Below are 13,843 nucleotides of genomic sequence, written 5' to 3' on the forward strand. Positions count from 1 at the left end.
AGACCCAGGTTCGTTACCTGGCCCAGGGAGATTCTAGATGGGCCGAAGGACTTTCCCAGGTCCCCTGGCTGTCCGGCTACCCTGTCCCTCATCTTTTTCAGGTATGACTGGCCCAGCCAAGAGAAACACCTGGTTGGACTCCTCTCCCCGCCCCCTCCCCAACCCACCTTGCCACCCCAGTAGTCTCTCCCTTTCCGCTGACACTTGAAGGGTCCTGAGGTCACTGTGGAGAGGGGTAGGGGAGCCCACAAGAGGTGGGGGACTCTGGAGGACCCTCCTCAGAGCCTGCTCCCTTTAATCCTCTGCCACAAAGGGCCTGGAGGCCCCAGTCCCATCCATCTTGTGCCTGTGGTGGTCCTAATGCAGACCTTTGTTGGGACCTGGGGTCAGAGGCCCTGACCAGCGTGCCTCCTCTCCTCTGACCCCCAGCCCTGGGGCCCTTTCTTCCCAGCCTCTCCCCCTCCTCCTGAGTATCTCAGCCCTCTCCAGCCTAGATCTCCTCCTATCCCTGCCCGCTGCCTTCTTCCGTCTTCCCCTCCCTTGGTCTCCTCCCTTCCCTCCCTCTCTCTCCCTCTCTTTCTCTCTCTCTCCCCTCCTCCCTGCTCCTCTCTCAGGGCTTCCTGTCTGTGGCCCCACTTCTGCCAGTCCCTCCCATATGGAGTAACTTGGCTCCTCCTGCCACACATGGGCACAGAGTTGCCCTTAGGTTCTGGGGGCCTCAGTGGCACCCCGGGCCCTGGCTTCCCCAGAGCTTTCTCCTCTCTGGTCTCAGCTGTGCCCTGCCTCTCTTGGTTTTGAGGCCTTTCTAGGCCTTTCTCTCAGCTCCATGCTCCTGTTTCTTGGTGTGTGCATGTGTGTCTGTGTGTGCGTGTACCTCAGTTTCCCTGAGATGTTGGTGTAAACTGTCTCAGTGCCCATCAGTGCCCCTGTGGGTTGAGCGCAGCCCCAACTCCAGGAGAGAATCACACACACACCCTCCCTTGTCTTTGCCTTCCTCTCCGCTTGGGCTCTGCTTGTCCTGACCTTTGCGGGGGCTCGGTGACCCTGGCAGGCCCCTCTGTTCCTGCCTCAGAGGTTTCACCCTCTCCTTCCCCTCTGAGAAGCTTGGACTCTCAAGAAGACTCTGCCCACAGAGATTTCACAGAATTTTCAGGATACAGGCAGGAGGTGGGGGCTCCTATGCCTTTTCCCTCAAATGCACCACTGAGTAATACGGGCAGGTAACGGAAGAGGAGCCCAAGAGGCCTTGGGGTGGGAGGGGAAGCTAGAGGGATTTTCTCACAGGTTGGGCTGGGCCAGATGGGTGAGGTGGCCACTCCCTGATCCAATCTCCTGTGTCCAGGGCTGTAACTTCCTTGTCATCTCAGGCTGGCAGGCAGGGAAGTGCTGGAGAAGCAGAGCCAGGAGGAAGGGCCCGCCCAAAGTGGGGCCCCCGTCTCAGGGTAGACAAATAGCTACTGTTTTCAGAGAACCCCCATTCTGAGGGGGGAGACCCAGTCCCTGCCCTCTGAGATCTGGGAAAAAGAAGTGTGTCTTCTCCCTGCCATGTTCAACAGCTGTATTCAGAGACACACGAGGCAGAGAAACAAGAGCAGATGCCCCAGACAGACAGAGCTCCAGCCACAAGGGCCTGGGAAGGTGCAGGAAAGGCTTGAAGAAAGGTCTCTCCAGGGTGGGAATGAGCAGTCAGGTTGAGGGGGGATGGGTAGGCTGGGGAGCCAGCAACTGGATGCAGGTCAGACAGAGCCAGAGTCAAGGATGGGGTGGGAGGGGAGGAGGCGATGCAGAAAGAAGATAAAGGAAGAGCTCAGGCTGATGAATTAGGGCTCTTCTGGATTAAACCAAACACAAAACTAGTATCCAGAAGGCCCAGCCTGATTCAATTTCTATTTCTTCTTCTTTTAATTTTTGGCGGCTCGGGGGCTTTGTTGCTTTGTGTGGGCTTTCTCTAGTTGTGGTGAGTGGGGGCTGCTCTTCGTTTTGGTATGCGGGGTTTTCATCGCAGTGGCTTCCCCTGTGGCACGCAGGCGCAGCAGCTGCAGCTCTCAGGCCCTAGCGCACACTGGCTTCAGTATTTGTGGTGCACAGGCTTAGTTGCTCTGGGGCATGTGGCATCTTCCCATACCAGGGATCGAACCTATGACCCCTGCATTGGCAGGTGGATTCTTATCCACTGTACTACCAGAGAAGTCCCTCGTTTTTCCATTTCTGAAACCAGCACAAGCAGCAACCAAAGCCAGACAGCCATTCTTGTTGTTTTCTTAGCAGTATCTTAAAAAAAGAAGTTATTTATTTGGCTGTGTACTGGGTTTTAGTTTCAGCATGGGAACTCTTGGTTGCAGCAAGTGGGGTCTAGTTCCTTGACCGGGGATTGAACCCTTGCCTTGGGAGTGCAGAGTCTTAGCCACTGGATCACTAGGGAAGTCCCCAGACAGCCATTCTTGACACCTTCCTTTTTCTTCCCCCCTTTCTAATGCATCACAGTCTGCACCCTCCACCGAATTTCTCTCCACCTTCTGCCTGAGCATCTCATCAGTTTCCTGATGGCTTTCCTTCGCTCCCCTGTTTCTCTGATCTATCTACCTGGCTGCTAGAAGAAGCTCCTTAACACAGAAATGGAATGCCACTCCCTTTAAAAAAATCCTTCAGTGACTTCTCATGGCTCTTAAAATAAGAAATGCTGGGAATTCCCTGGCTGTCCAGTGGTTAGGACTCCAAGTTCTCACTTCTGAGGGCCGGAGTTCAATCCCTGGTCAGGAACTAAGATCCCACAAGCCGCAAGTCTCAGGCCAAAAAAAAGAAAAAGAAAAACATACTGTGGCCCTCATGTCCTTCAGACTCTTCATAATCCAGTCACTGATGACCCCCAGCTGCTCTGCACTCCAATTATAGGACCTTGAACTGCTCGAACTGTCCGTAGGGCCTTTACCCTGTAATTCTCTCTGCCTAGAGCACCTTCTTCTCTGCTCTACCTGACTGAGGCCTCCAGGGAATCCCTAAGCGCTTTGTCCTCCAAAACACCTGCTCTTCTGACACTCCACCCACTCCCATTTGGAGTGAGGTCTTTATTGCACTCTCTTCCTCCTCTCCCCTTCTCCTTCATAGCACTTACCACAACAGGTGATTGCATATTTACTGGTGCATTTATATATATTTATTGGTGCATTTGTATATATTTATTGGTGCATTTATTTTGAATCATCTTTTCCTACTTGAGATCTATTCCCCCTACCCCCCCCACATGCCCCATAAAGGCAGAAATCTTGCCCATTTTATTCATTTCGGTGTTCTCATCATCTAGTGGAGTGCCCAGCACCCAGGAGACTCTCAGGAAACAATAGTTGGATGAATAAATGAAAGGGCCCCTCCCCTGCCCCACCCCACACTCAGAGAGGGGCCTCACTTGCCCGGGGACTCTGTTTCCCTGCCCCCTGGTTCTGACCCTCTGCCCTCAGCCACAGCCTGTGGCCTCTCACAGGGCTGCAGCTGGAGGCCCTGGCCCCGGGGCACCCTGGTCTTGTAGACAGAGGAGGCTCCCCACCCAACACAGAGTCTCTGAAGCGTGGCCACTGAGTGTCAGCACTGATGCGAGAGGCTCCTTCAGGCTATGTGAGGTGCTAGGCTTTGAGGAAGCATCTGGGTGTCAACAGAGAGGGCAGCATGCCGTGCAGGGGAGGTGGAAGCAGACGCCTGCCCCGAAGAGCAGCGCAGGAAAAGCAGAGGCCACATCTTGAAAGGCTTCTAATACCTGTTTGGACTTTATTTTGGACAAAATGAGGGGCGGCAGCTAAGGGGATTTTGTACCTTGTTTTATTGTTTTTTAAACAGGTCGTGTGTGCTGAGTCACTTAAGTCGTGTCCGATCTTTGTGACTCTATGGACTGTAGTCCACCAGGCTTCTCTGTCTATGGGATTCTGCAGGCAAGAATACTGGAGCGGGCTACCATGCCCTCCTCCAGGGGATCTTTCCCATCCAGGAACCAAACCTGTGTCTCTTACGTCTCCTGCATTGGAAGGCGGGTTCTTTACCACAGGCGCCACCTGGGAAGCCCTTTTAACAGGAGACTGACAGAAAACATATTGGGTTGACCAAAGAGTTCGTTCAATGTTGGAGGAAACGCAAATGAACTTTTTGGCCATCTCAATGTTTTTTTGGTTGGGGGGTGGGCAGTGGGGTTTTTATTTTATTTTATTTTTTTTTTTAGTGGGGTTTTTAAAGTTTATTTATTTATGGTGTGTTGAGTCTTCGTTGCTGTGCACAAGCTTTCTCTGGTTGCGGAGAGCAGGAGCTACTCTCTAGGTGCAATGTGCTGGCTTCTCTTTTTTCTGTAGCTCCCCTTGTTGCAGAGCGCAGGCTCTAGAGTGCAGGTGCAGTAGCGCTGAAGGAGGAAACAGACGGAGCTGGACTCCATCTTAGGCCAGGCTGCGAACATTAGGCTACACGCATGGTCACCCTCCCAGTGGACTCTGAACTTGGTGCCCGGTGTCTATAGAAATGGCATAGCAATGGAAAACCAGATCCCCGGATAAAAGAGCCTCAGGACTTGTACTTGGACTCTCCTCCGTTTCCTAAAAGAATATGCTAATTATCTCTGTAACGGAACAAAGTGGTAAATTCCATTATGTTTATCGGGATATGACCACAGGCCTATTGATAAACGTCCACTGTTTATCTAGTCTTGTGACACATGAATCATGGGTTAACTTTGATCATATCTCTCTTTTACCTTGTCCAGACTAGTTTCAAGGAATTTGGGGAGGTGGGTTTGAGCAAGTACACTTAGGGTATATAAGGTTTTCACAAAAACTGGTTGGGGTCCTTGGCTAAGAGGAGACTCTGCCTTGGGCCCGCCGGTGTAATAAACTGCACTCCACTATCTGCATTGTCCTTTGAGTGAGTTTGTTTCCCGAAACGCGTGGCTACAACAATGCACAAGCTTTGTTGCCCCACTGCGGGTTCTATCTTCCTAGGCCAGGGATTGAAGCCATGTCCCCTGCACTGGCAGGTGGATTCTTAACCACTAGACCCCCAGGGAAGTGCCCCAATATGTTTTGAAGCATCCCCTGGCAGCATTGTGAAGGATAGATCAGAGACGCCAAGAGTTTACTATTGCTAAGTGCTATATACTTAATGAGATTTATTTTATTTAACTATTACAACATCCTTGTGAGGTAGATGTTATATATAATTGCTGTTTTCTAGATTAGAAGCCTAAGACTCATAGCAGCGCTCTTCCCTGGATAAGTGCTCCTTCCCATCCCATGGGATCCTGATGGGATTGTTAATCACCTTGCCAGACCTGTTCCTTGGCCATGGGTGTGGTGTGAGGTCCAGGCCCGGCCAATCAGTGGGCCCCTTGCCCTGACGACAGCGACTAGTCCCAGGGGCCAAGGGATGGTCATGTGGTATGAGCAGAAGCAAACTGAATCCCGGGATGTTCAAGATAAAGACTCTGGGGGAGAGTCCCGCTTCTTTGTGGATCTCAAGCTGTTACCGTGTTAGCCGGAGGCATATGAAACCCATTTCCTATGACGTAGAGATCATTTCTCTGTGACAGGATTGAAGGTGAACAATGCACAAAGGAACAGATGAGCAGGATGTGGATGCAAAGGGAGAGGTTGACGTATGCGTTTGAGTCGCTGGATTTAGCCACACCTGAAGTTAGACCCGACTGAAACTTCCCAGTCCCAGTACATAAGCCTTTCAATTACATTGTTTTGTGTTTTAAAAAAGCCAAATAACTGATTCCACAATCCCATATATCCAGAAAAGATGAAAACTCTAGTTTGAAAATATACACATTTCAAAAATATACATGTACTCTGCCCCTGTGTTCAGAGCAGCACTATTTACAATAGCCAAGACATGGAAAAAAGCCAAGTACCCATTAACAGACAACTGGCCTAAGAAGATGTGGAATACTGCTGTTGCTGCTAAGTCGCTTCAGTCGTGTCCGACTCTGTGCGACCCCATAGACGGCAGCCCACCAGGCTCCCTGGTCCCTGGGATTCTCCAGGCAAGAACACTAGAGTGGGTTGCCGTTTCCTTCTCCAATGCAGAAAAGTGAAAAGTGAAAGTGAAGTCGCTCAGTCATGTCCGACTCTTAGTGACCCCATGGACTGCAGCCCACCAGGCTCCTCCATCCATGGGATATTACTCAGCCACAAAAAAAAATGAAGTATGATTATTTGCAGCAACATGGATGGAGATTATCATTCTAAGTGAAGTAAGCCAGACAAAGACAAATATTATATATCACTTATATGTGGAATTTAAACAGTAATATAAGAAATTTCCTGGCGGTCCAGTGGTTAGGACTCGGCACTTCTACTGCAGGGGGCCAGAGTTAGATCCCTGGTTGGTTGGGGAACTAAGATCCGTAAGCCACAAAGTGTGGCAACAAACAGACAAAAGCAAGCGAACTTGTTTACAAAACAGAAATAGACTCACAGACATGGAAAACAAATTTATGGTCACCAAAGGGGAAAGGCGTGGGGGAGGGATAAATTACGAGTATGATATTAATGTGTGTTAGTCGCTCAGTCGTGTCCGACTCTTTGTGACCCCACGGATTGTAGCCCACCAGGCTCTTCTGTGCATGGGATTCTCCAGGCAAGAATACTGGAGTGGGTTGCCATTTCCTTCTCCAATGATGTTAATAGATACACACTAATATATATAAAATAAACAAGGATTTACTGTATATTCACTATCTTGTAATAGCATGTAATGGAAAAGAATTGAAAAAAATAACTTTGCTATATACCTGAAACTAACACAATATTGTAAATCAACTACGTGTGTGTACAAAGTTGCGTCCAACTCTTTGCGACCCCATGAACTGTAGCCCACCAGGCTCCTCTGTCCACAGAATTTTCCAGGCAAGAAATACTGGAGTGGGTTGTCACTTCCTACTTCAGGGGATCTTCCCTAGCGCAGTGGTAAAGAATCTGCCTGCCAGTGCCAAAATCAACTATATGTCAATTAAAAACAATGACCCAGATAACTGAGGCCCAGGGAAACCAGGTAACTTTTCTGAAGTCACAACTAGCACATGGAAGAACCAGGATTTGAACCTCGCTTATCACTTGTGCTCACTTGGCCCCAATCACATCGTGATAACGTGAATTGCAAACAGGCAAACCAGTTAGGAGCTGCTGCTGGATAAACCAGGTGAGCAATGAGAAAGCTGGGTCTAGTGCAGTGGCGTGTGAAAGAGATCGTGATGGAATTTGGGAAGACACGGAACTGAGTGTGGAGGCTCAGGGAGGTGCGTGGGAGGAGGACCTAAGGGGCTTGGAAGATCCAAGAGACGGGGCAGACGTGGCAGACGGGGCAGAGTGAGAGATTTCAAGGCAGAGATAGGCTTGTCTCAGACACAGAGAGACATGGGCAAGAGCAAGGCCATCCTGTGGGCGGTGATGAGTCATCTGGAGCCACGTGGGAGGCCAAGGCCAGGCCTGGGGTCGCCCACACGTTGCGGTTGGAGGAGAGAGAAGGAACAATCGGAGGAGGAGGAGGGAGCTATGTCACCATCACAGGAGAAGGTGGGAGTCAGTTGCTCAGCACCTGCTGAGAGTCAGAGGATGAGGCCTTAGTAACTTTGGAAGCCAGAGCTGGGGACAAAGGAGGCTGGAGGAGGGGGAGTGAAGGTGATGGTCATGGATTCCACAGCAAAGGAAGGGCCGGTGATGAGGAGGGTGAAGGCCAGGTGGTTCCCTCCGCCTTGTGAACCTTGCACCAGTGCTGCTGAAACATCAGACTCTCTCACACTGCCTTTCAAAGGCAAAGCTGGACCCAGGTGACTTACCCAGCCCCTTCCCAATGAGCCAGAGACAGGTTTTATTTCCTAAAACATTTTAATAAAATTAACCAATAAATATTCTACACCGTATGGGCTACAGGGACAAAGAGTGGAAGACCGAGGGCCCGTCTTTCCTACTTAGGCCCTCGGGTCCCCTTGCAGAAAAGGAGAGAGATGGTGCTACAGGCTGGTTTGGGGCTAGGACCAGGGCGGGGTCGGGGGAGTGATCCTGGAATCAGTGATCTGGGCTCCATCCATCGTGTTGATATATGGGGAGGAGAGGAGGGGTCAATAAAAGGAGAGCCCCTGCAGAAGGCAACCCAGAAGCCCCAGAAGTGACCGGGATGAGGGGAGAGCTAGCCTAGAGGAAGAGGTGGGGCAGGAGGCAGGGAGCATGGGCGGGGGGCAGCTCTGGTGGCTCTGGGGCCGCAGCCGCTTACTCCCGGATGTAGACCCTGGTGCACACGATGTCATCCGCCGTCATGGTCTAAAGGGAGAGAAGTCATTGTTAGCCTGGGAGGCCCCTGGTTCCTGTGCTTGGGAGCAGGAGGGTTGCTTGGAAGTACTCTGCTTGGCCTCCAGGTCCAAACCTACTTCTTGGCTCAGGACGGTTCACAAAATGCCTGGGCATCATGTGATGGAGGACAATAGAGGCCCAGGGTCCATTCTACGCCTCCCTCCCCAAGCCAGGAAGATCCCCCCAGAGAACTGCTGGGGCCTTTCAGAGCAAGTCCTTTGCTCCACGTGGAAGGGACACCCTTTTGCATTTGCACAAGGGTACTGCCTGGGACACAGACAGCCTAGTTCTGCCCCAGCAGCTCCATCAGGAGACAGAGAGACCAGCCACCGTTGTTCTTAAATTTCCTGTACTGTGGAATGTCCTGGAAAATCTCTGAAGGTAGCACTGGGCTTGCTCTGTCTGAGCTAGGAGAAAAGCAGGAAGAAGCCTTACCAGGATCAGCTCTCCATCGTTGGTCAGTTCTCTGGTCCAGGAGGTCTTGGGACCCTCTCCCTTCAACAGCCTCTGCTCGCAGACCATTTTGTTCTCGCTCTCCCATTTCACCAGGCTCTGTGTGAGAGGGTGGCCAGGTGAGTTGGGCCCACAGCCGGGACAAGGGGGCCCAACAGAGGGACAGAGGAAGTGCCACCTTTCTATCCACCAACACTACTCTCCCCGCTGGAACTGGAGGAAAGAGTCAAGGGAAAGATTGGAAAATGTCATGGTGAGACACCAGGCAATGGATCCCATGACCCCGAGGGACCCCATCCCTGCACGCACCTTACAGGGTCTCCCATCCACAGTCTGCTCTTCAAACTCCTCTCCGATCTTGAAGTTGATCTCTGTGGTACGCACGGTGGTGGAGGTTTTGATGTAGAAAGTGTCCCCCTCCTGTTTGATCTCCACTGCTGGCTTGGATGCTGCAGCCACTGCGATCTTCCTCAGCATCACATTCACCCCTGTAGGGAGGGTAGAGGATGGACACTCCAGGCACCTGCCTCACACCCTCCCCAGGAAACAGCAGGAGCAAGCTGAACTGTGAGTCGACTGGGAAGAGAGGGAGGCTTCCTGCGTGTCCAAAAAGCACCTTGAAGGGAGGGCAGGTGGTGCAGCCCTGATGGCTGGTGGGTTCAGGGAGGAGGGGCAGAGAGGCAGTGCCTCCCTTGGGATTTCTGTTTCTAGCTTCCACCTGGATGCATCAGCAGCCCTGCACTGGGATCCCACGTCTCAGCTTTGCAGTCAGTTCTCCCTGGTCCCTTCATCCTGCTACAACTCCCCTTGGCTCCATTCACCTCACTTTTGGTCCTTTGTCCACCTTGCTTGAGACCATCTGCTGGGGTGGGCTCATCAGAGTCACTGTGTCCACACCCCCACTCATGTGCAGGGCAGACTCTCCTGAGCCAGCGCTCACTACTCATGTCCTGAAGTAGCGGCCACTTCCCTCTTTGCCTACTCACCTCCCCTGTCTGGTGGCCTTGATTTGCTGAGTCTCTGTCCCTCCCAGAATGAGAAGGAACAGGGATTCTCAACAGGGGAGGGTGTGTGACAGCTGTGTCCCCCTACAGAATGGTCTGTAGCCTGGGGAAGCCACAGGCTGTGAAATAAGATCCATTAGGCCATGATTTCCATCTGGCTCACCCTCCCTTTCAGGCTGGGTGAGCCTGGGCTAATGGCTTAACCTCTCTGAACCTTAGATTTCTCAATTGTAAAGTGGAAACAATAGCTTCTTCAAGAGCCTATCAAATGGGACAATGTGTGTTTAGGCTGGAGCACACACAGTGCCGGGCACATCTGTAAGTTTTCAAACAGTAGCTACTCTTAATGTTGTTGTTTTTACTGATTAAAGGAAGGCAAAGAAAAAGCCAGAATTGGGGCTCAAAGTTCCATGCATCAGACTCCTGTTCACCTGCCCTCCTGGAAGACATCTACGTCCCTCTCCCCTCAAGGGACAGAAAGGGACACTCCCCTCCCCTCCTGTGATGTACCCCGACTCCAGGATCACCCACCCTACTTCAGGGCCCAGGTCTTCTCATTCAGGTTCTGTGGGTTCAGAGTCCCTGTGACTGTCCCCCTGTCCTTTCCCAGACTGGACCCCTTCTCTCCTCTCCCTAGTTATTTAAAAGGAATGGGGTAGCCGGAGAGAGCAGCCCTCTGCCAGGAAGTCAAGCAGGCCGGGAGGCATCTCTAGTTAGGGCCCAGGTCCAAGCCCTGCACCGCTTCACCTGGCCTGGCCTCCGGCCCTGAACTGGAGCAGAACCATTCTGGGAAACAATGGATGAGGATGAGGGGCCAAACTGGGCTGGGCCAGGTGAGTGGCCTGGGATTCCCCTGATGTGGGCCAGACCCCCGGCTCTCCTCCAGACTTGGATCCCTAGAGAAACAAATCCCCTTTCCCCTTGGCACCAGCACAGACCCACTCTCCTGCAGGCAGAAGGGAGTAGGAGGAAGGCCTGTCCCTCAGGAGCCCAGGGGCCCATTTCTTGGTTGCTGATCTCTTGGGACCAGGGAGCAATGACTGAGGTTCCTAAGACAAATTGACCTGGTAAAAGAAACACATCCTGCTCCAACTCCTTGAACAAACAGACTGCTTCACTCTCTGGTGCTACCTGGGAAATCCATCCTGCTATCTAACAATTAGCTTTCCCGTTACAGAAACAGGAGTGGCTAGCTACGTGCTGTGCATGTGTGCTAAGTCGCTTCAGTCGTGTCCAACTCTTTGTGACACTATGGATCATAACCCACAGGCTCCTCTGGCCACAAGATTCTCTAGGCAAGAACACTGGAGTGGGTTGCCATGCCCTCCTCCAGGGATCCTCCCAACCCAGGGATTGAACCTGCGTCTCTTACACCTCTTGCATTGGCAGTCAGGTTCTTTACCACTAGCGCCACCTGGGAAGCTATGTGCCATGACCATCATATTGGATGGGATGAAGAAGTGAAGTGAGTTAGAAGTGAAAGTCGCTCAGTTGTGTCAGACTCTTTGTGACCCCATGGACTATACAGTCCATGGAATTCTCCAGGCCAGAATACTGGAGTGGGTAGCCTTTCCCTTCTCCAGGGGAATCTTCCCAACCCAGGGATTGAACCCAGGTCTCCTGAATTGCAGGAGGATTCTTTACCAGCTGAGCCACAAGGGAAGCCCAAGAATACTGGAGTGGGTAGCCTATCCCTTCTCCAGAGGATCTTCTTGATCCAGGAATTGAACCGGGGTCTCCTGCATTGCAGGCAGATTCTTTACCAGCTGAGCCACAAGGGAAGGTACCGGTATCCTCCAAATACCTGAGCATCCCTCCCCAGGAGAGAGACCCTTGAATAGGACAAAGAGGAGTGAGAAGGGACTGAGGTTCCTGCGGAAGCAAGGCTAGGTTCAGAGAGGACACCCCTCCCGTGGCCTCTGGTGACTGTGGTGCTGGGGCCAGGCTCAGCTGACCTTGGCTGATTCAGGACTGTGTTTGTCTAACGGGTCTGTTTTCAATCTGTCCCCTCAGCAAGCCCTGAGGAGGGCACGTGGCGCTGAGAGACCCCACAGGGAGGACAAACAGACTGAAGACAGACAGACAACAGGGTTGGGCTTGGGATCTAATCCTCCAGCCGGGGCCTGCGGGTGCTCCAGGCCACTGCTTCGTTCACTAGGGAGAGGGGCCAGCATCCAGAGATGATGGGGGAGGAACGGCATCCAGGCTTTCCGAAGGGAAAACTTTTCTCCTTTCATTTCAACAACGGTAGAGCAAGAAAGGCTGACAGGACTCCGAGAAATACTGCAGTCAGATTGCAAGAAGAACTAACAGTGAGGAAGGGTGTGGAAATCCTCGCTTTCCTCGCAGCATTCCAGACCTTTCCTCATTCCTAACTCATTTCTACAGCTCCCTGCCCCACACAGGGTGCCCTCTGCCCAGTCCAGCCAGAGTCTGTTCAAGCCAGAAATGGAGGGCTCCAGGGTTTCCAGGTGGCTTCCGAGCCGCTGAATTCTTGACTAATCTCCATCTCTCTTCAAAACCCTCTCCCCAGCCAGCCCAGGCTTTCTCTACCCACCCCCCAACCCCCTCACCCCCACCCCGGCCCCTCAGACACCGGAGGGCACACAGGAGTTGGGACAGGCAGTCTAGGTAGGTTCAACTTCTTCCACCTTTAACCAGCTGGGCTGCAGCCCGGCTCTCCAGGGAGGGAGGGAGGGAGAGGAGAACTTGGATTTTCCGAAAAGGAGGGGGTGGCTGGGGTTTCACACGAAGCCATTTGTTGAAATCTAAGAAAGTGATAATTATCCAGAGCGATTTTAGGACTCTAGTTGCTTGCTGTAGGAAAATATTTGTCTCACAGATGGAGGGTGGGGGGAGCACAGTGGAAAAGTTCTGAAAGGGGAAGAAAAGGGAATCTGGGGGCCCTGCTGTGATGGATCACCTAGTGGGCGGAACCCGAGGCAAAGAGGTAAGGAATCTGCCCCCGGAGATTGGGTTACCTGCAGGGGGCAAAGGGGAAGGAGGCAGGAATGCCTCCGGGGGGTTCGGCTGGGTAGAGACCCAGGCACTCAGCCTGGACGCAGTGTGTGCAGCTTCTGAACAGCGGAGAACCCCCTTGCCTCACCCCAAGAGATACCGACCTCGTGCTTCTGGTTTCTACTTGATTCAGAGGCTGAGTCACCGCAGCAGCTGGCACCGGTGGGCGCCCCGCCGGAGAAAGAAGGATTTAGGTATTCCGGCCCAGCGCCCCAGGACCCAGGCGTCTGGCCCCTATTCTTGGGGATGTAGGCGCCCAGCTTCCCACGCCTTGGTTCCAGCTTCCCTTTCTTTCTCATACCCACCTCCGATGCCTCGGCACCCCCTCTTCTCTCCCCAGCGATCAAAAATCTCCTTACCCAGCACTTTGAGCAAATCCTCGAAGTTCTCCGATCGGATGATTTTCCAGTTACCAGAGAAGTTGGGCATGGTGGCGGCGCTAGTGGCGGGCCCCTTAGATCTTTCCACTGGAGCACTGGACGCTGAGTCGTTTACTCAAAAGAGATGTCTCCGCCGCCTTGCAGGACTCAGGAAACCGGGAACGTCCGAGGACAACCCAAAAGCCGGCCTGGGCTCCTGCGCGGACAGCTTTTATACCCTTCGCGGACCCGCCCTAGCCCAAGAACGAGGTGGCCCCGCCTTCCGTCCCGCCCCCCTCCCCACCTGTGGGGGCCTTGAGCCCGGTCCCTGCATTACCGTCCCACCCCCACCCCCACTAAGGCCTCTGGATCTAGACCCATGGGCGGGTCCAAAATTCGCCGAGGGGGCCGGAGATTGCTGGCTCCCGCGCCAGTGGGTGGATGAGGAGGCGGACGGGGGGCGAGCCCCAGGATTGGGCTCTCAACCGAGAAGGGAGGGCGCCGGGTCCGGGGCACAGAGGCTGGGGTCTCACATCTGCAGTCCGAGGCACAGGGTCGCATCTCGCCTGTTCCCCATCCCTCCCCAACCTGACACTGTGCACTCTGCTCCTCGGCGCCGGACCCGGCGACACCACCAGCTGGTGAACCACTCCTTGCGAGTCGGAGCTGGGGAGGCCGAGCTCCGCTC

The 13,843-nt window shown here is 53.1% G+C and overlaps 1 protein-coding gene across 2 annotated transcripts; it reads right to left on the reverse strand.

Moving 5' to 3' along the window:
* Positions 1 to 7,840: 7,840 nt before the first annotated feature.
* On the reverse strand, positions 7,841 to 13,361 carry CRABP2 (cellular retinoic acid binding protein 2). Of its 2 annotated transcripts, none has more exons than XR_015161175.1 (4): positions 13,156 to 13,361; positions 9,084 to 9,262; positions 8,757 to 8,987; positions 7,841 to 8,291 (listed from the first exon to the last, which is right to left on the reverse strand). XR_015161175.1 is itself a non-coding variant. In XM_086393375.1 (4 exons), exons 1-4 carry the CDS (start codon positions 13,223 to 13,225, stop codon positions 8,241 to 8,243), a joined length of 417 nt encoding a protein of 138 aa, XP_086249501.1. In that variant the 5' UTR covers positions 13,226 to 13,361; the 3' UTR covers positions 7,841 to 8,240. The 2 variants fall into 2 exon arrangements, 1 of the variants encoding a protein (XP_086249501.1); XM_086393375.1 differs by having other exon boundaries at positions 8,757 to 8,873.
* Between the last annotated feature and the right edge of the window lie 482 nt (positions 13,362 to 13,843).

This window comes from Bos grunniens, chromosome 3, assembly GCF_055505025.1.
Source record: "Bos grunniens cultivar Pamir isolate PY7600 chromosome 3, Bosgru_T2T1.0, whole genome shotgun sequence".
In the NCBI taxonomy this organism is placed as follows: Eukaryota; Metazoa; Chordata; class Mammalia; order Artiodactyla; family Bovidae; genus Bos; species Bos grunniens.